General features: G+C 38.7%; 1 protein-coding gene across 4 annotated transcripts in view; it reads left to right on the top strand.

Moving 5' to 3' along the window:
• KCNT2 (potassium sodium-activated channel subfamily T member 2) overlaps positions 1-20,362 on the top strand; it is a 288,779-nt gene that overhangs the window by 231,443 nt on the left and 36,974 nt on the right. For all 4 annotated transcript variants that reach the window (XM_038413119.2, XM_038413120.2, XM_043490799.1 and 1 more), the window contains one exon: positions 9,857-9,968. In XM_038413119.2, the coding sequence (XP_038269047.1) occupies positions 9,857-9,968 (112 nt within the window). The remainder of the gene's footprint in view (positions 1-9,856; positions 9,969-20,362) is intronic.

Genomic DNA, 20,362 nt, shown 5'->3' with positions numbered 1-20,362 from the left:
ACATCACCTCAGCTCTGCCTGTCCCTGCCCACTCCTCACTCACTGGAATGGGATGAGGAATAATGGCTCCCTGGAGGCTGTTCTCATCCTTATGATGTGATCCACAATTTGGGTAATCTATGCGTGGGCTTAAGGAGGTGCCTTATGCTCCTTTACTCTCTGTACAAGCATTTAGAGCAAGACAAAATTTTACCTGAACATTAATCAGATTTCGGAGTAGCAGCCGTGTTAGTCTGTATTCGCAAAAAGAAAAGGAGTACTTGTGGCACCTTAGAGACTAACAAATTTATTAGAGCATAAGCTTTCGTGAGCTACAGCTCACTTCATCGGATGCATTTGGTGGAAAAAACAGAGGAGAGATTTATATACACACACAGAGAACATGAAACAATGGGTTTATCGTACATACTGTAAGGAGAGTGATCACTTAAGATAAGCCATCACCAGCAGCAGGGGGGGGGAAAGGAGGAAAACCTTTCATGGTGACAAGCAAGGTAGGCTAATTCCAGCAGTTAACAAGAACATCAGAGGAACAGTGGGGGGTGGGGTGGGGTGGGGTGGGGTGGGGGGGAGAAATACCATGGGGAAATAGTTTTACTTTGTGTAATGACTCATCCATTCCCAGTCTCTATTCAAGCCTAAGTTAATTGTATCCAGTTTGCAAATTAATTCCAATTCAGCAGTCTCTCATTGGAGTCTGTTTTTGAAGCTTTTTTGTTGAAGGATAGCCACTCTTAGGTCTGTAATCGAGTGACCAGAGAGATTGAAGTGTTCTCCAACTGGTTTTTGAATGTTATAATTCTTGACGTCTGATTTGTGTCCATTCATTCTTTTACGTAGAGACTGTCCAGTTTGGCCAATGTACATGGCAGAGGGGCATTGCTGGCACATGATGGCATATATCACATTGGTAGATGCGCAGGTGAATGAGCCTCTGATAGTGTGGCTGATGTGATTAGGCCCCATGATGGTATCCCCTGAATAGATATGTGGACAGAGTTGGCAACGGGCTTTGTTGCAAGAATAGGTTCCTGGGTTAGTGGTTCTGTTGTATGGTGTGTGGTAGCTGCACAGTACTTTCCCTATAATTCCACTAGAGGGCAGACTTAATTTGTACAGCCTTACAGTCCAAAGAATAGTTTTGAAATTGACTCACTACGAACAGTCACTTTGGATAACCTGATGATGGTCTAAATCCAGCTCTTCCAGGGACCCAATAACTTGCTTTCACATTCAGTTATATATATTCAGTTATTATATCAGGTGTTAATCCTCCCTTTACAGTTGACTCTACATATTATATTGCTCATATTCACATTTAAATACCTGTCTGATATAAAAAGCTAATACAAGAAAATCCTCTAGCAGCAAATCCTTTCATAATTATGCATTGCATGGTCCAGAATTAATGCAGAAATAAGGAGCCAGGGTTTAAAGAGGATTTTTTAAAAAAGGAAATTAAAAAATGAATCTCTTCAGTTGCCTCGATTTGTATAACTTTCCCTCACTTACCGTGATAGTAGGATTGCATCAACAAATTGGCTTTAATATATTTCCACACAATCTAACACACAAGTGTAGAGGTTAATTCTTAGGCTGGTAAGTGTGATTTATTCAGCACATGCTAGCATTTAGTTAGCAGTCAATTCCACCATTGCGTAATGCAGGCAGACACTGCGTGTGTCGGTCTGTGAATCAGAGAACCAGGGAGCTACAGTCAGTGTATGCTTAGCATCCTGAATAAAACATCCCCTGTGTGTTTTCAGTATCCAAGCACTGTCCCTTCTCAACCACAGAAGAAAGTACAATGTAGACAACTTATTGCCCAGCAAATTTTAGATTTTTCTCAAAGCTGACACCCCATTTTTCTCTAAATGATCATCACACTCAACATTCAGATAGTCACATGACAAAATTTGAAGTTGGTAGATGCCATAAAATGTAGACAATCTTTAAAACAACATGCTGAAAAAAGATCCTTAAATAAATATGCATGATTGCATTTAAAATGTTTGATTATTTTATTGTAAAAATGTGTTAAATTCACACAAAATTTCACAAATAGCTTGGTTTCCATCTATTTGTGTATTCCCACTCCCATTTTAAAATGAGCATTTGTAACGATCATATTTAAAAAGCTGAAAGAGATTAGTGATTCCAGTGATGTTTCCCATTTCAAGAATACAGTATACCTTGCAAACTAAAAATGGAAGAAAATGTTAAAGGTTGACCACTTATACCCATAAGCCTACTTCATTTCCGTAGGAAACTCTTCACTCTTGTAGGGTACACCAGCATTTTAGCCAAAGTTCGGCAGTGCTTACTCAGGCAAAGGTCCCATTGGACTCAGTTGAACTTTGGTTTAGAGAATGTTCAGGAAAATCTAAGAGCAGTGATGTGAATGTAGTTCATGTTTGATGTTGAACACCCTTCAGTTCCGATAGCTGACCCAGTTAGACAAATGCAAACATGGCCCTAAGTTACATAAACTAAATCCTTTGTTAGGGAAACCTGCAAGTGCAGGAGTGGTAAGTGTCCCACAGAACATTACCATGGTCACGTAATAGGAAAGAAACAAGACAATAGCAGACTAAATCAATTGATATTGGACCCAGATGTATATTTCTGAGATCAAAGGGTAAAGGTTCAAATATTTCAGAAGTAGTGGAAGTTTATCTATTCACAGCACCACTGATCAAACCCTGAATTACCATTATTTGACTGAAGGAGAAGAGAATGCAGTTGTGATGAGCATTTTCTCCTTGATCTGAAATGGGAAGATCACCTATGTCTTCCTACTGATACTTGTGGAACCCAAGTTCTGGCTGAGAACAGAAGAGATAAGGGTTCCATATTCCTAACAAACACCCTGGCTGAAACAAATATGGTTCTTAACTTTTTTAGCTATGACACGGGGTGATCACATCACCTGGAGAGTCTGGACTCATTTGGCAACATAGACCTAGAGCACCTCTTTACATCCTAATCCAAGATCTAGTTCTTCTTATCAACATGGCTCTTGGGGTTGTAAATTGAGAGATGTTTCTGAATATGTATCAAGTTCTTACCTACTGGGAACAAACAACAACAGGACATACAGTTGAAAGTAGAAAAGTTTTTGTGGCCTGTTGTGAAAAGTCGCACATGGTTCCTATTGTGTGTCCCACATAAAAACTGTTTGATCATTATCCTTTTCATGTCAGATCCTGAATTCAGATAATTTCCCTTACCCAGTCCATTTAGCACCCTTTCATAAACATGTTGAAGAAAGACCAGTTTCTCTGTAGCCCTATCAACAGGTTCCCAAAGGGATAGATGCATTTTAACCCCTCCACAGTGTTAAATATTGTGGGATATTTAATATAGTCCTAACTGAGCTGATGATTATTCTGTTCTTTTGTATTGAACCCATTCAGAGCTTGTGAGCTCAGGTTTCTCATTTAGGAGGTAGTTTACTTGGTGATTGTGACTTCAAAGAGACAAAGCTTCCAGCCCCAATGACAAATCTATTTTATACTATTTTTGAAGAGTTTTAGTTGCTGCTCTAGACTTGCACAAATTTCCTTTCAAGACCTGGTGACTGAGTTCCACCCAACGCTGCTTATGTTAGCATTATTCTTAATATTTCCAAAGATTGCACTACTGCTAGCCCAGTTCTCGTACAGACAGGCTGCGTCCACTAGCATTTTTACCACAAGGTTATCTAACATTTCTTAGAAAAGGTCTGCAATGATGGGATAGTTAAAACTTCAGCAACTGGTGTACACTAGTGCTCCTATCACACCGAGCATCAGCAGAGCTACTACACTGGTATTGCAATAATAAAGGACATTAAGAAACATTTATTTAGACAAAATCTTAGTCATTGATCTTGCCGAATGTTTAGCCTTTGCTTGCTTTCCCATTCCAGTGAATCCCTTCTCCACAAACCTGACGTGACAAGGCCCCTAGAATACAGTGTGCTGAAGCATTCAGAAAACGTATCCAGGTTTTTATTTCATTTGGCACTAACTCATTAGTTCAGCTGGTTTCAAGAGAACCATATCTAAAATGGGTGCCTGATTGCATCTATTGCTGTTACAGCCTGGCAACACACAAACTTGAAATTCATGTCAAGGCCCATTCTGAGAGTGGCAGATCTGCTACAGCAGCTCGCTTCCAATCTGTGCAGTCCAGAAGACATGTACAGCAAAGACATGGCTGCTTTACAAATTTGACAAACACACACTATTCCTTAGATTCAGCCTCCAGAGAGGAGGCCACCTGTAAATGTCACAGACTTATTTCTAAGCTACAGAGGCTTAGACAATCCAACCCTCAATATATGATTTGTTATGCACTAGACAACCTCCTTGGAGTGCTGAACGTTTGGTGACTTTCTAAATACTTTTCTCTGTAACTGGATATTGTATTGGAGTATTTTCACCTCCGCATTGCAAAGAACTGACCATTGGAGCAACAGGGACAGCTTAAGTACTTCAGCAAGGGTAGCATAGATGGACCTAACACGGTCAACTACCTTACAGCTTTAGAGCTATAGGAACACATTAAAGCTCATCAGAGGATGTAAGAAATAATCCATTCAGAGTTAAATGTTCAGATAACCACAAAGTTATCCCGTATTTATAAACAATCCATAGACTGTATAGCTCAATTCATACAAGAAAGCAGAATTTTAATCAATCCATATGTCCCTTATGCCAAGTGACAACGGTTAAAAAAAACCCCAAAGGAATTGCTTTCTACCAAAACTGAACAAGAAAGTTAGCATAAGGAAAACAGTACTATTCCTTAACTTATTCATTTCCTGATTCACCACAGAGCTAACTCCCACTCAAAAGACTGCGTGACTTCCTGAAGTTAAAGAGTACACATATCCCAACACCTCATTCTCTGAATTCAAGAAAGGGAACCCCAAAGCATTTATTATTTTCATCTTAAATACTTACAGTATGCTGTATATCCTGTAACATCACGGGTATGTTTACAGTGAACAACTTCTCAGTTATCAACTCCTTTCCAACAAGAAAGCAAAACTACTTAACTTATAGAAGTATAAATTTCAAAATATTTTATTTTGTTCAGAAGTGAAATAAAATGGTAAAATAATAAAGAATTCAGGGGAAAAATATATGCTTATGTCACTAGAAGAGTTTTTTGCCACCTTGTATATTAAGTGGCCAGGTTCAGTTTTGCATTCATTAGAATATATTAATCTTAATCTTGTTTTTTGTTAATTACAACAGCTGTTTGTGCTCACCAGGCAATTTTTAACCAAAAGGCCTTCATGACTGAGTCACCTTGGGAAAAACAACATTTAATACTAATGAATCACTGGCATTAAGGGGTAGGGGAAGTGAAACAGCCATTGCCATTTGAATTGGCTGAATTTGCAGGCAATTAAGAAAGACAGATATGCACATTTCAGATGACTATAATAGTAATGCATTGTATTCGTGATTTGTTTTAAAAAGAACATTTGAGGTGAATTACTTCAGGTGTATTTATCCAAGTAATTTTTCCCTAGATGGCAGAATGCTTTATTTTTTGAAGTCTGAGTTTGTTTTGGAACACATGAATATTTTGGAAAGATCAGAGGAAAAATGAGAAATCAGGATTTAAACAACTGCAAGGGAGTGCTGGATTGGTCATTGACCAGCAATAAAAATAATTAGTTGATAACAGGGGAGTTTAGGACCCTGACAACATATCCCTTTGCAAATTTCCAGCCCGCCTCAGAAGTTTCTTTTTATGGGTAGTCGAGTTTGCATCCCCACTCATTTCAAGCCTTGTAAATAAAAACATATGACTTTAAACAAGAACAGTGGATGACATGGAAATAAAAGCTATTTTCAAATGTGACTCATGATTTTGAGTGCCTCATTTTGGACACCTAAAAAGGCCTGAGCACCGGATCTAAGGGGAGGGAGAGTGGGGAAATCAGGCCTTCAAGATTTCAACTTGGGCATCCAAAAAAAATGGAGGCCACTCAAAATCATGAGTCACTTCCAAAAATCTTGGTCTTATGCAATGTATACTGTCTACAGTGTCCCCCATATTGGTCTAGTTTATGAAGTTTTTTAAAATGACATCACATGCCCAACTGAACAGAACAAGAGTGAACAGACCCTTCACCTTGGCATTGAGTAGTAATGTTGCTCATTTCTTAGCTAAACCCTCTTCAGATTGAACATTTTGCCTTCACAACTGGCAGTCTTAGATGCAAATAGGTTACATCTGATGTTTGGGGCCATGTTTTTTAATTAATTTATTTATTTGTTTAAGTTTTCTTGGGCTGATAATGTAGAAAAGTACCTAATGCAGTATTTAGATTTGAACACACTTTACATGTATTTCCTGAACCATGTCTTTTCTTTGCAAGGTTAATTTTCATGTCAGTTTCCTATTGTGCACTACTTCCATAATATCTTTGCATAACAAACAGCCACCATTCCACAAGAACTGGACATTTAGAAACAGAAGCTGCCTCCATTGAGACAGAGGGACTAAATGATACAAAGAAAGGAATATTAATAAATTGCTCTTAAAATGCATCCTGAAATAAAAAAAAATGCTGTATTCAGGAACCACCCTCAAGGTCTGTCTCATAGGCTTAAGCATTACCTAAATCTATAGGCCAGCCCAGGATGATGACAATTTTCACCACTGTAGACTTTGTGCCAACTTCAACAATGAAATTTCCTCTCTAAAAAATATCATAATTACATGAAGAGACCAATTTTCATTTAAGTTTTTGTTCCTATACTCTGTGTTCCTTGTAAAATATCACTGGCTACTGATGGGATAAAGCATCATTCCTCACCTATTTTATGGGACCCTCAACAACTAGAGTGCAATCGAGCATCTGGTGGCTTTGAGAGGTAGATCAATCTCTCAGACACAGATATTTCTTTCCATATAATACGACAATCCAGAGAGTATGCCTGCTGGTCCTAGAATGTGCACTGTAGCATGCAGTCAGACATGATAGGAGCAATTTTATGGCATCAAAAGGCTAGAATTAAGAATACTAGCATCAATAGACTCTTTGAACATTATTCTTGCTTTATGTTATGAAACCAGTCAGTTGCTAAGTACCAGTTGAATGATTTTCAAAGTAGCTGAGTATCCACAGCTCTCTTGACTTCAGTGCGAGTTTTGGGTGTTCAGCAATGCTATACAAATCAGGCCAGAAGCTTGTAATAAGCTGCTTATTTGTTGGTTGGGTTTGGGAAAGCCCAAACCAGTACAGTTCGTATCTGGATCCCAGTTTACCTGAACTCCCCAGGGATGATGATAGTGGGTTTGAAAGTTGTTAGTGTTACAGTTCCCTATTAATATATGAAAAAAGGAAACCACCACCAATTCATCTTGCAAAAGTATAGTCTAATCGAAATTCTATTTAAAATAATTTGGAAGCTCTATTAAATAAGGATGATCTATACTGCAAACAGGATTTTTAAAAATTCTACTTTTCAAAAAGAGCCTAGGAGTGCTAGCCTATGTCTAACTCATTTAATATCCTTTATTAAATCCCTTCCTGGGTGCCTTAGTGCACAGCTCCAGGTACATGCTTTAATGTATTCTGAATTTTCAGCTACATATGTATTGAAACTCACTGGAATTGGACACCTAACCACATCTACAAATACACAATGGAGAGAAAAGACGGTTTTGTGGTCAAGGCAATGGACAAATATGAGAGCTGCATTCTATTCTCAGCATTACCACAGGCTCCCTGTGTTACCTAACTTGGAGAAGTCACTTTTGTTCCCATTTTCCAGTTCATCATCTGAAAACTGAGAATAATAATAATCCCTTCTTCCAACACTTGGGAGGTCTTGTATTTACACTGTCATCTCGTTGGGGCCTGGGCTGTCTCTTTCTATGTGATTATGCAGCACCTAGCACAGTACAGCCCTCTTCTCAGTTGGGGCCTCAAGGTGCTAATCTATTACAAACAATAAGAAGGCAGTCCTATAACTCCTGACCCCTATAAGTTCAGTTCTCCCAGGTTAATGCAGTTTACAATCAGTTTCTATCTATATGTTAAACACTTCTACATTAGGTACCTAAAAATGCACCAAAAAGTCTTGAATGAGACAGAATGGAACACTTCAATTTTCTCATATCTCAGCCACATTTTCTATTTAGTAGAAACCAGATAGTGTTAGTATTTTGGAGACCATTGAAAACTGCACTTTGAAATTGAGGAAAACTGTGCCCCTTGCCCTCCTTACCTCTGGCACTTGGCTTTAGAGTGCATCCATAAATTTCTCAGGTAGACAGCTGCTATAGACAATGCATATGTAGAAAGGTGCTTAGAAGCACCTATGTGATACATCCAACACAGGGTTAAGCTATCAGTTTTGTTTTGTTTTTAAGCGCGTGTTCAGGTTAGTGGTAATGTGATATATTTCACCAGTGAGCAGGACACACAAATGAAGGACAAACACCAGAATGATGTTAAGCAGCCCACTGCAACTTAATATTAAGTTTCACATTGGAGAGAAGCACTTTCCGCCCATCTTCCCATACCAGGCATTTAGGTGGACAAGGTGTGGGGTTTACAGGACACATAGCCTATAATTTAAGGTAGGCTCTCCACTGCTTTCCCCTAGCATTCAGCTTGCTCTGCTAAATCTTCTTTCCCCTTCTCAGCATGGTGAGAAGGTACCAAAGTGACAGAAGGTGAGAAGATACCAAAGAGGGACCCCAGTCTGAAGGGACTTTAGGTCTGTAAGCCTGAGATCCACCAGCCAAATCCCAAATGTCTCTTATTTTCTGGTCCTTGCTCCTTGGTTATTTTATATGGACTGGACACTGGCTGCAGGTTGTGACAAACTAACTTCATGCAATTCCTAAGTTCTATGCCTATTTAGCCTGTGTCTCCTGATTCTAGGAAGGCAAAAAAAAAAACGCACTAGACCAGTGTCAATTTGGCCCCAAGAGGAAAAAAAATCCATCCTGCCCCCTTAAACAGGGAAGCGGGTAAACCCATAGCAACCTAAACACAGCTTCTTTACTACATAACTATGGAGAGGGACGATTCAACTAATAATGGGACAAGAGGCTTGAGAAACACTAGGCCAGGGTTAAAATAAATGATTGTGGTCTCTGTGGCTGGCCAATGGGCAGCAGAGCATGCGAAGGAGGGGCCTATCCCTCTATACTCTTTTTCCTTCATTCTAAAGCTGCCTGGCACCTTGCAGCTCCAATCCAGCATCTCATCCATTAACTCAATGGATAGCAATTTACATGCCTTTTAGATATGTATATATCTCTCTCAAGTCCAACTCTATGGGAGCATTTGATTTACTCAGCAATTTGAGTCAGTGCTTTCTGAGCAAGTGTTCATTTCAGCTTTACATTAATAAGTATACTGACAGCTTGTATGGTCTGCAGACATTTACACAACAAGTAAACAGAGAAATCATGGGTGAATAATTGAGTATAACCCTATTTTTAATATACTGGTAGTTAACATACAAGGACGACTTCCAATGAAGGTGTTTTCATCTTTAAATGTTTCCTGGGTTTCCTCTCTTTCCATATAGACTTGCATCATATTGGAGAATAAGTGTCAGCTGAAATGCTCTAGCAATTGCAGTAAATGTTTATTTTGTTAATATTTGCAAGCTCCACTTTTGAAAATACATTTGCTTCCTCTGAGTCTATGGAGAATCTTTTGTACAGCATTCCTTGCTATTAGTTACGAGAATTCTTGTGTCTAAAGCCAGAATTATCTCGCGCTTGATTATAAATGTGGAGGTACAGATAAAGTGCAGCGTAATGCAAACTTAACAGTGAATTAAAATCATTGGAGGTGTAACTGTAACATTTCCTTAAAATACAGGTTGTTTTCAAGTCTAAGCATAATCACAGAACTAACTCACCCAGCCAATATGAGATTCATGCAGTTCAGAGCCAAAGACTGCTACTCTCTTGCGCTATCAAAACTGGAAAAGGTAAGGATACCTGCTTTTTATAACTGGGTTAAAGATTACATCAACTTGTCTTATCCCTTACTGGTTTTATGGTAGAGTAGTCAGAACAGATTGAAACAGCCTGGGAGCTGTAGGGATAGGCATACTAGAAAGCTTTTTTTCTGAAGTTTACCTGAACTTTAATCTTCAATTTGGTTTCTATCTAGATTCATCAACTTTACAAAACCTAATTTTAAGAAGTAATTTGATTTATAATTTGATTTATAGGCTGACACTGTTCGAGGAAACGTTAACTGTACAATTAAAAAATACCATACAATATTCTAAGAGGTTATTAGGCAATTAATGTGGAAAACATTTAAAGTGACTTGAAACACTTAAAATATATGCACTTGGTTTAATATGCATACATGTACTAGTATAATGATAATAAAATATATTGTGCTTCAAGTCAATTTTAGCAAGACTATAATTCCATATTCTGATAACCCAGGGGTTCTCAAACTTGATTGTACTGCGACCCCCTTCTGACAACAAAAATTACTACATGACCCCAGGAGGAGGGGAGCCTAAGCCCGCCCAAGCCCCACCACCCCAGATGAGGAGGCCAAAGCCAAATTCCAAGAGCTTCAGCGCCAGGCAGGGGGTCTATAACCTGAAGCCCTCTGGCTTTGACCCTGGGCAGTGGGGCTTGGGCTTCAGCCTCAGCAAGGCTAATGCCAGCCCTGGAGACTCCATTAAAAGACAGTCACAACCCACTTTGGGGTCCTGACCCACAGTTTGAGAACCGCTGAGATAACCAATTGCAAAATCTTGGTATCTGTATTTTGCGTTTGCTTTGTTTTTTGTAAAAGTTGCCCTCCTGGGGAAAAATGGAGGGGTATTATTTGAGATAAATCTAAAATATTTATCTTCAGTTTTGTTTAGGGCATATATCTGGTGAGCATGGGGAACAGGGAGGTTAGACAGAGAAATTCTGGTTTGCTCAGAACTGCATTTGATCAGTGGCTAGGCCAACTTCTTTTCCGAGTCCTGTAGAAAGTATTTTGTTTACAGGAAGTATTCGGAGGAGCTGAGCAAATACACCTCTACCCTGATATAATGCGATCTGATATAACACGAATTCGGATATAACACGGTAAAGCAGTGCTCCGGGTGGGGGGGGGAATGCACTCTCCGGTGGATCAAAGCAAGTTTGATATAACGCAGTAAAATTTTTTGGCTCCCGAGGACAGTGTTACGTCAGGGTAGAGGTGTAATTCATACTGACTGATTTATTTGGCTAATTTAGCTTCTTTGTGTTCAGTTATCTGTGATCAGTTTGTGATTCTCAAATTTGCTATTTAAGAAGAGTCACTAAATAATTTCTGGAAATGATTCTTATCTCCAGATTTCTGAAAAATAATATCATCTTTTGAATTGTGGTAGCACCTAGGAGCCTCAGTAATGGACCAGGACTATAGTGTACCAAGTGCTGTACAGAGAGTCTCCACCTGAAAGAGCTTAATATTTTATATTCTAGTCATGCTATGATAGTTTTGATTGGACAGGTCACCTGGTATCATTTCTATTCCCTGATCATATAACATAAATCATAGAATTAAACTTCTGGTTGTAAGAATAAGATGTTAGATGGGATGAGATCTGAGTTACTACAGAAAATTCTTTCCTGGGTATCTGGGTGGTGAATCTTGCCCATATGCTCAGGGTTTAGCTGATCGCCATATTTGGGGTCGGGAAGGAATTTTCCTCCAGGGCAGATTGGAAGAGATCCTGGAGGTTTTTCACCTTCCTCTGTAGCATGGGGCATGGGTCACTTGCTGGAGGATTCTTTGCTCCTTGTAGTCTTTAAACCACGATTTGAGGACTTCAATAGCTCAGATATAGGTGAGAGGTTTTCTGCAGGAGTGGTGGGTGAGATTCTGTGGCCTGCGTTGTGCAGGAGGTCGGACTAGCTGATCATAATGGTCCCTTCTGACCTTAGTATCTATGAAACATTCATTTTCTTTAAATATTCATTTAAATTTTGCTGCTGCCTTCAAACTAACACAACTAACTAATACGACTGAAATAGTTGTTATATGCAAGCAATCTGCACAAACCAAAACTTCAGTCACTCACTCAGACACCTCCTTGTGCATGACAGGGAACTGCAAAAACTAAGATTATTAAGCATTAAGATAGTCTGCCACCCTCAGTTATGTCATATTGAGAATGAGACCATAAGCTCTTCTGGTCAGGGATTGTCAAGCTGGATGCTGTAATAACAGAAGTAAAACTAATGCTTGGGTAAGTCCCCTCATGAGTTATTGACCACTGGCCCCTGCATGAGTTATTAACAGAATGATAACCTAAATAGCTCAAAAGTGATACAGTATAATAAAACCTATGTTATACTGATGTTTACATGCCAAGATGAAAATTCCAGAAAGGTATCTTCAAATATATTGAGATTCATGAGGCAGGTATTCACAGTGCTGGGAGGTTCTTGAATTTCAAAGAGTTTCATATTATGGCAACAGTTTAATTGTTAAGACTAGCTCCATTTATTTTTCTTTCCACTCTATATTTCCTTTTCTTTGGGTCCCTGTTAGCTATTCATCCTTCTTTGATTAGTGGGCTTTGTTTATTCATTTGCTCCCCGTTTTATTCAATTTCTCTCCTTTCAGTTTGGGTTATGCTGCCTCCTTAGAGCATTTCTCTCACCTATAAAGGAGGTTTGCAGTTGTGATTCTCTCAGACTAGCTCTTTCCCCATGGTTTCTGCAAGTGTAAAGCAAGATTGGCTAGAATCATGCACCACTAGTATATCTGTATTGCCATATTAGAGCATGGAGTGTCTGTCAATAGCTGGAAATCCCTCAGGGATGCATTCCCATTAGTTTTGTTCCTTGGTGCCCTAGAACCTATAGAAAACTCTGGGCATACTCCAAGACTTGGATTGAACCTCGAGGTTGCTGAAAGGTATTGGAAAATTCAGGGCTAGTCTGCTGAAACATTTGGTTAACTTACAGGCACATGCAAACAGTTGTGAATAAAGGCTGGATACTGAACAGCAATTTAATTAACTTCCTGTCCTAACTCTTTCAACATAACACATGAGTAGATAAATTGTCTCATAAAAATAACATTTCTTGCTTTATGGTTGAAGGTGCCTACAGTTGATGCTATTTCCCATTCCTTTTACTCTTAACAGTCACAATGGAGCATTTCACAGGTGGTGCTGTAGTTCATTAGACTTTTCAGAACTCCCTTTTGCAAAATGGAATGCAATTAAAACTTGAGTGAAAGTGATCTTATGTGGTCAAACACTCAGCTGTTTGTTATTCCTGGGCTACATTCCCCATTTTCAGATAGATTTCAAAGGCTGGGTAGTTGCCTTCAGCTAATGCTAATATACACACATGCAAAATTGACTTCACGGCTTAATGGGCTGCAGAAGCAAGAAATCTGATTCGCAGGAGAACTCCATCTGCTGTTGCAGCTGCAACTTTCATTGGTTTTTTGTTTTGTTTTTTTTTAAAAACCACAATAACCAAACAATCACATTTGGCACAGCATCAGACAAGTCAAGAGCCTTTTGGCCAGGAGAAAAACAAAACAGATGATGAAATATGTTTAAACCATATGCCGGGAATCAAACCCTATCTCATTTGGATTATCTTCAAACAAGAAAAAGCAAAGCGGTCATTTTACAGAATCCTCACTAGGACAAATGTTGAAGCAAGGGGTAGGAAAGACTTGATTGAGGTTTACACCCTAATTTCCAGTGATTTCCCATTAAACAAACTGTACTTATTTGCTAAAGAAAGTTGAACTTTATAAAATTACATAGTATAAAAGTACATTATACTTACTGAATAATAGGAAATGCATGTTTTCCTTTAATCAGAGAGCCAATACTATTTTAAAATAATTTATAAGATCATATATAAATAGCAGATACTCAGCTCTTCTCTTTTACCATAAGAAACAAATTGAAATGGGTTTTGAGAGCTAAAAATCTACAGGGGAGACCTCTGTATATTTGACCTGACTTTTATAAAGATGATGTACTTCCCCCCCACCCCGAATCTCATTTGGAATGGGGCATATTTCCTCCATTATTTTTACTACGGTTCAGTTATAAACACAGATAATTATATCTGAAATAATCTGAGCCAGTTAGTTTGCAGTAGTGACACATGGGCTGTTTAAAAAAATCCAAATATGGTTAAAGCTGCATCTGTACTTTGGTGTCAATTCATTAGCTTCAATGGAGCTGAAATGATATTCATCAGCTGAGAATCTGACCCTATATTTTAAGCTCATCTCTGTGGAAGAGGTCATCTTTGAATACTTCTCTCTTCCTCTTCATTGCTTTGTATCTTAGTACAAGTTACAAACTTTGTTACTGTCCTTCACTGTGATTTTTAACCAATAAATGTTCCCATTTTCTCCTTTCCCACCTTTCCCATGCTTAGGTTGTTATGTCTCCATTATGAAGGGTTGAAGTCTAAATTTTAATATCAGGAATTCAGTAAAGTGCAAATATATACTCCCCAAAGATTATAAATGAGATAATTCTAATTACTATTTTTCTGGGTTCTGGATCAGTCTCAAATACAACATGAGCAGTTACTAAGGCTGTCAAAACAGAAAGGACACTTTACTGTTCCTCTCAATATGCCAGTCTTTCTGTCTATCCTATATACTCTTGTATAGCCCCATAGCTGTGTCCCCTTCCAGGTTCTTGCATCTTCCTCAGAAGCATGGGGTACTTGTTACTGTTGGAGTCAGGTTACTGTGCTAGATGGATAAACGGTCTGATCAGATGGAGATATTGATATTGGAGAACGGGGCATACCTCAAAGTCCAGATCCAGCCCTACATCTCTCTATGCCACTGGGTAAGTCTGCACTGGAGATGTGAGCTACAAATTCCAGCTTGATTAGACATACCCACACTAGCTCTAAGAGAGCTAGCATTCTAAATATAGCAATGTAGCCATGGCAGCACAAGTGGCAGGAGGAGCTAGCCACCAGAGTACATACCTAGAATCTTGGATGGGCTATTACTTTGGGCAAGCTAGTCCCTCCCACTGCCATGGCTACACCTGTATTTTTAGTGAACTAACTCAGCCAGCCCTCATGCAGGACTGGAAATTACACCTTCCCTCTACAGCGTAGATGTACCCACTGACACAATGGTCAGCGCAGTTCCTTTAACACCATACTAAACAACACTTAAAGGATAATGTCATGACATGAGAGAGAAAAAATAGAAGGGATTTGTTCCAAATATTAACACAGGAGGAACACAAAAAACAGAGAAGTAAAATGTCAAAGAATAAACATGGACTTTCTCTGAGGAAAGTATTGCTGAAGGGTTAGAGAAAACTGATGGGCATGACCCACTGTGAGGGAAGCTTCCTAGTTTACAATGTAAAATACCTAGAGAAAATATTAAGTATTTTCAGAGTGAGAGAATATAGTAATGAACTGTTTCTCATCTTATAAAAAAAGAGTGTCTAACAGATTCAGAATTTCCTAGCCTGGAGCACAGAGCCACTGACAGGAGACATTCATGTGGAGGAGACAAATGAAGGAACATTGAACTTGATCCATTAGGAACTCTGCATTTTAACATGCAATTTACAGATCTATGGATGATTGTAGTTATACAAGCCACACTCATGCCAGGCTCTTTTCTCATGCCCCTAGATGAACAATTCCATAAATATTTATAAAAAGAAAAGGAGTACCCGTGGCACCTTAGAGACTAACAAATTTATTAGAGCATAAGCTTTCGTGAGCTACAGCTCACTTCATCGGATGCATTTGGTGGATGAAGTGAGCTGTAGCTCACGAAAGCTTATGCTCTAATAAATTTGTTAGTCAAAACATGGCATCTCTTTCCTACCACCCCACCTTTTTTGCCACCAAAACAGAATCCTCTACAAATTATACTGAGCAGACAGAAGGGTACAATTTATACCTTCCATTTGTTTTCTGCTAGGCCATTGAATCCAGAGCCCATACTCTTTGTAATATTTATGGTATAAATCTAAAAAGTTGTATATAGTTTATATAATTTAATGTCATGAGGAGTAAATATCTATATCAAAGTAGTAAATGAAAAACAATCTTACACTTTAAGCACTCACCCATAAGACTTATTTCATAAAAATGAACATGAAATCTCCTCAACTCTATTCCACTATACTAAAGATGAATATCTAGCAGCATGATCACATCTATGGGCCTGATCCTCAAAACAATTACATGAGTAGCCCTTATTCTTAGGACTAGTCTCATTTACCTCAATGATATTATTTGTGAACGGAAGGATTGCTAACATAAATTTGCAGGATTAGGCCCTATATATTTAATCAGAAACATGCAGCTACTAAAAATTCTTTACTAGTGTTAAAAAGTGTAGTATCTGAAAATAAATGATTATCATGAATACATTACAGAAGGAGCTGATAGAGATGTTCCTGAGAGCAATTTTTGTAATGATTAGGACCACACAGTAAATGCTTCTAATCCTGGCCAAAACCGAAGCCAAATCAAAAGTATTTTTTGTATGTGAGATTGTGTCACTGTCTTTTTTCAGTGTTGGAATTTTCAGCTCACAAGCTCTATTTACTTCTAATTCTCTTTTTATCCTGAGATTCAAGTCACAAATTTACTATATCAAAAAGATTGTTATTAACCACAAAGGCTAGATTCAAACTTCCCACAAATCTGGAAGTACTCAAGATAAGTGTTTTTGGTTCAAGTCTGTTATTTAATAGTAAATTATATGACTTGTAGCCTTTCGGACTAACCTGCTTGCATGCATATCTCTCTTTTCTTATAATTTAAGTATTTGGTTTATTGTAATAGGTTTATAGATTTATATTAAAGTAAGTTTGGCTGTAATGCAAGAGACCTACAGTCCAAAAACCTGTATGTTAAGCTAAGGCAAAGTTAGCATATCTATATTAAGACCTTTTACCCAGAAAAGTAAAGTTGGCCAAATCTTGTTATCTACATAGATGAGTATCCACGCATATGTCTAAGACCTTTTATCTAGACCAATAGATAATGGAAGAATGGCATAGGGAGTTTGTACTCACAGACTTAACAGGTACACCACAAGGAAACTTATGTGCGTATGTACATGTCATCAATATGCACATACATACTAGCCTATGGAGTAAGCGTACCCTAACATTTTGTGGGTGAGGAATGAAATTTGGGCATAGGAGGAAGAATTTCCAGCACTTGTGCCCTATAAAAGAGGTGACCCACCTTGCCAGAGTACTCCACTTTATCTTACTTACTCACTTACCTTACTCACACTTTCTATTTTATTTTATTCTATCTATCTACTATGACTACTACTATTAGTAGGCTATAATTGTTCTTAAAGTTTCAAGGGAACTAGGCTAAGCTTGGTTTCCCTAAGTTTTATTCTTAGTTTGTTTATTAGGTTTTGATTTTAAGTTTAAGTTAGTCAAGTAAACCCTAAGTTAGTTTTGATAGCTCTTATTATTAGTTTCTTCTAAGCACTGCATCTCTCACTCAAAAATGGAGAAACCTGAATTGCAAGGCTGGTCCTGTGTCTCTTACCACCAGGTTATTAACGAAGGGTGTGAGTATATTAACCAAAGCTTTGTTGCATATAATCCTATATTGTCATATGTATCTTCTGAATAGCAGTAGTGCAATTGTAACTCTGAGTATTTTACTATTTACTTACTATTATTGATTTTAATAAAAAGTCTTTAAGGCTATATCTGTCTCAGTGTGCGTTTCTTGTCATACCCCCTGAGGGTCTTTTGTAAATTCTGTGGATTAAATTAAATTAAATTGATAAATTAAATTATTATTAATACACCCTACATCAGGCTACAGACTAGATAGATAGATAGAAGAGAAGAGAAAGAGGAAGAGGGAGATAGAGTAGAAAAAGAATACTCTACCAAGGTGGGTATACTCCTGGCTGGCTCACCAGTCTGTAGCCCAATTTAGGATGTATTAACAATATTAATGTAATCATTTTAATTCTTATTTAAATTAATTAAAATAATAATTGAGTATTATTATTATTCATTATATGGGTTTTAGGCTTGCCAATCTGATTGATCAGAAGATAAAAGTTCTTGTCCCGAATCAGGCATCACAGAATTTACAAAGGATCCTCAGGAGCCAACGCTAAGTGGGTAGAAAAATAGGCTTATTGTTGGAACACCTCCTCCTGGCTGAGTATAGGGTAGCAGGCTTATTTTCTCTCTAATGCCCCTGTCGATGTTTCATCTTGTCCTACAGTGAATTCTCTACTTGCAACTGAGTGCTCCTGTGAGGTTATGCTTTAGTCCCACCTCTTTTGGAGTAACAAAGTCCAAAGACCTTACAAAAAAGTATTTGATCACAACTCTGGGCCCCCTGATCCTCATATTTTTCTCTCAGAGGCTATCAGCACTCCTTATCCCCTTATCAGGGGCTTTATGCCATCTTCCCCAGTAGCTGGTAGGGTAACCCAGACCCCTCCTACTATACTGGATTCTAGTCCAGGGAGCCTATACCCAGAAGCCAAGGTCTGCACCATCAGACTCATTGCTTCCACCTCCCTAGACTTCTTCCTACCATAGCCCATCAGCAGGATTCTCTCATAGTGTCTAAACTTATCCTTTTCTCATGGCCAGGACTCTCCTCTGGAATTCTCCCAGCAAATTCCCATACTACATGTACAAATATAAATCCAGTTTTACCCTTTTCAGGTTTGATCTTTCATTCTTTTCTGTTCTTCTTTCATTCTTTTCTGTTCTGACCATCTCTCAGGGGTCTCTCCCTAGAACACCAAAGCCAGCCCAATTACAAGGGCTCACTGCCAGAAGTTACTCCACCCCAATGACTGTTTTATGTCACTCCTAATCTCCTACCAGACTTTGCTACTTAGAAAAAAATTCCAGGGCCAACACTCCCTGTAGGGATCCTCCTTGACCATACCAGTCTTCCCCACTTACTTATCACAAAAAGTAACCACAGACTTTCTCTCTGAAATCCCCTTCTAAGTTGTACTTCCATTCTTTAGAGTCACCTGCTCCTTCCCCAGCTGGGTTTCATCTTTAATTAATCCTGGCATACCCTCCAGGTGCAATCAGGTAGCATAACTGCCTCTCAGACCCATATTTATTCTTTCAGCACCAGGATGAGGCATATACCCCACTACAGAGTACTTCTGCTAATTCTACCTTAAAAACATTTATACCTGGCTACTAATCTCCCTTTAAATGGTTTTCATAGCTGCTGTGTTTCTAATAATTATGGTCTTTAAAAATAGGAACGAACTCTAGGCTATGTAATATATGTTAGTACCAATACTTCCTTTGCTCAAAGGCATTTGCCACCTTCTACGAAAATACATCTTTTAGAGATTTTTTTAATCGTGTTTTAGATGTTAATAGAAAAATCTGTGTGTGATGGTTAAAACACATAGAAAGGATATTCTCTATTAGAATAAGTGGGGTTTTAGAGTAACTTCTATAAATCCCTTATGTTTTCATCCATTATATAGCACTTCCCCATAAGGCTAGACCTACTATTTTAAGGCTTAATGTTCTGGTCAAGTATACATAAGGACTAGGGGAGCAGGAGGGTGCAGAGTTTTATCTGCATGTTCATTTCCATTTGACCAACTTCCTTATGGAAGTGCTTGAATGTGCATACTAACTGTGTATAGAGCCTAATAACTCTGTCATTAATGGATAAATCGTTGGCCCTGGTCATGTGGGGTGAGCTGAGATGGGAGGTACTGAACCTTATCTGAGAGGAACAAGATTTTTTGGGGGTGGGGGTGGTAGTGAGGTAAATGCACAAGTGAATTGATTAGCTGGGGAGTTAGCATGGACACAACAGATAATTCTGACAGTGGAATGGGGACCAGTTCAGGGATGCCTTTGTAAGTATGTGTACTGTGGAGAACACTGGACAAGTGGAGTGGAAACCAAGACCAGCAGCAGTAGTTGAAGACCGAGGAACCTGACCTAACCTACTCTAACGATGACCTATTGTAGGTTGTTTGGGATGGCCACTATACAAAAAATGAATATTGACAGCTGCAGCTGGGGAGACAGGAATTTTCCATTATACTCTTTATCTCCCACTCTCCATCCCCCCAACATGCTCATTCTTTCCCTTTATGCACCCAAGGAAGTAGAGAAGTAGAGCACCTGTTAACACTGCTTCCCAACGGCATGTCACAACAGGAGATGTGCACATCTCCACAGAGTTTGTGTAGCTTGGCACTTCTTCACACCAGTGGGCAAAGGAAGCATTTTGGCTCAAGTACACACAATTCTCTGCATGTAGACTGGTGACAGAACTCCTGTAGAAGTTAATGTGAGTTTTGCATGTGAAAGAATTGCAAGCTCTGGCAACCGATAAT

This window comes from Dermochelys coriacea, chromosome 8, assembly GCF_009764565.3.
Source record: "Dermochelys coriacea isolate rDerCor1 chromosome 8, rDerCor1.pri.v4, whole genome shotgun sequence".
Taxonomy (NCBI): Eukaryota; Metazoa; Chordata; order Testudines; family Dermochelyidae; genus Dermochelys; species Dermochelys coriacea.
The sequence above is the reverse complement of the archived record's forward strand: the minus strand, read 5'-3'. Positions and strand labels throughout refer to the sequence as shown.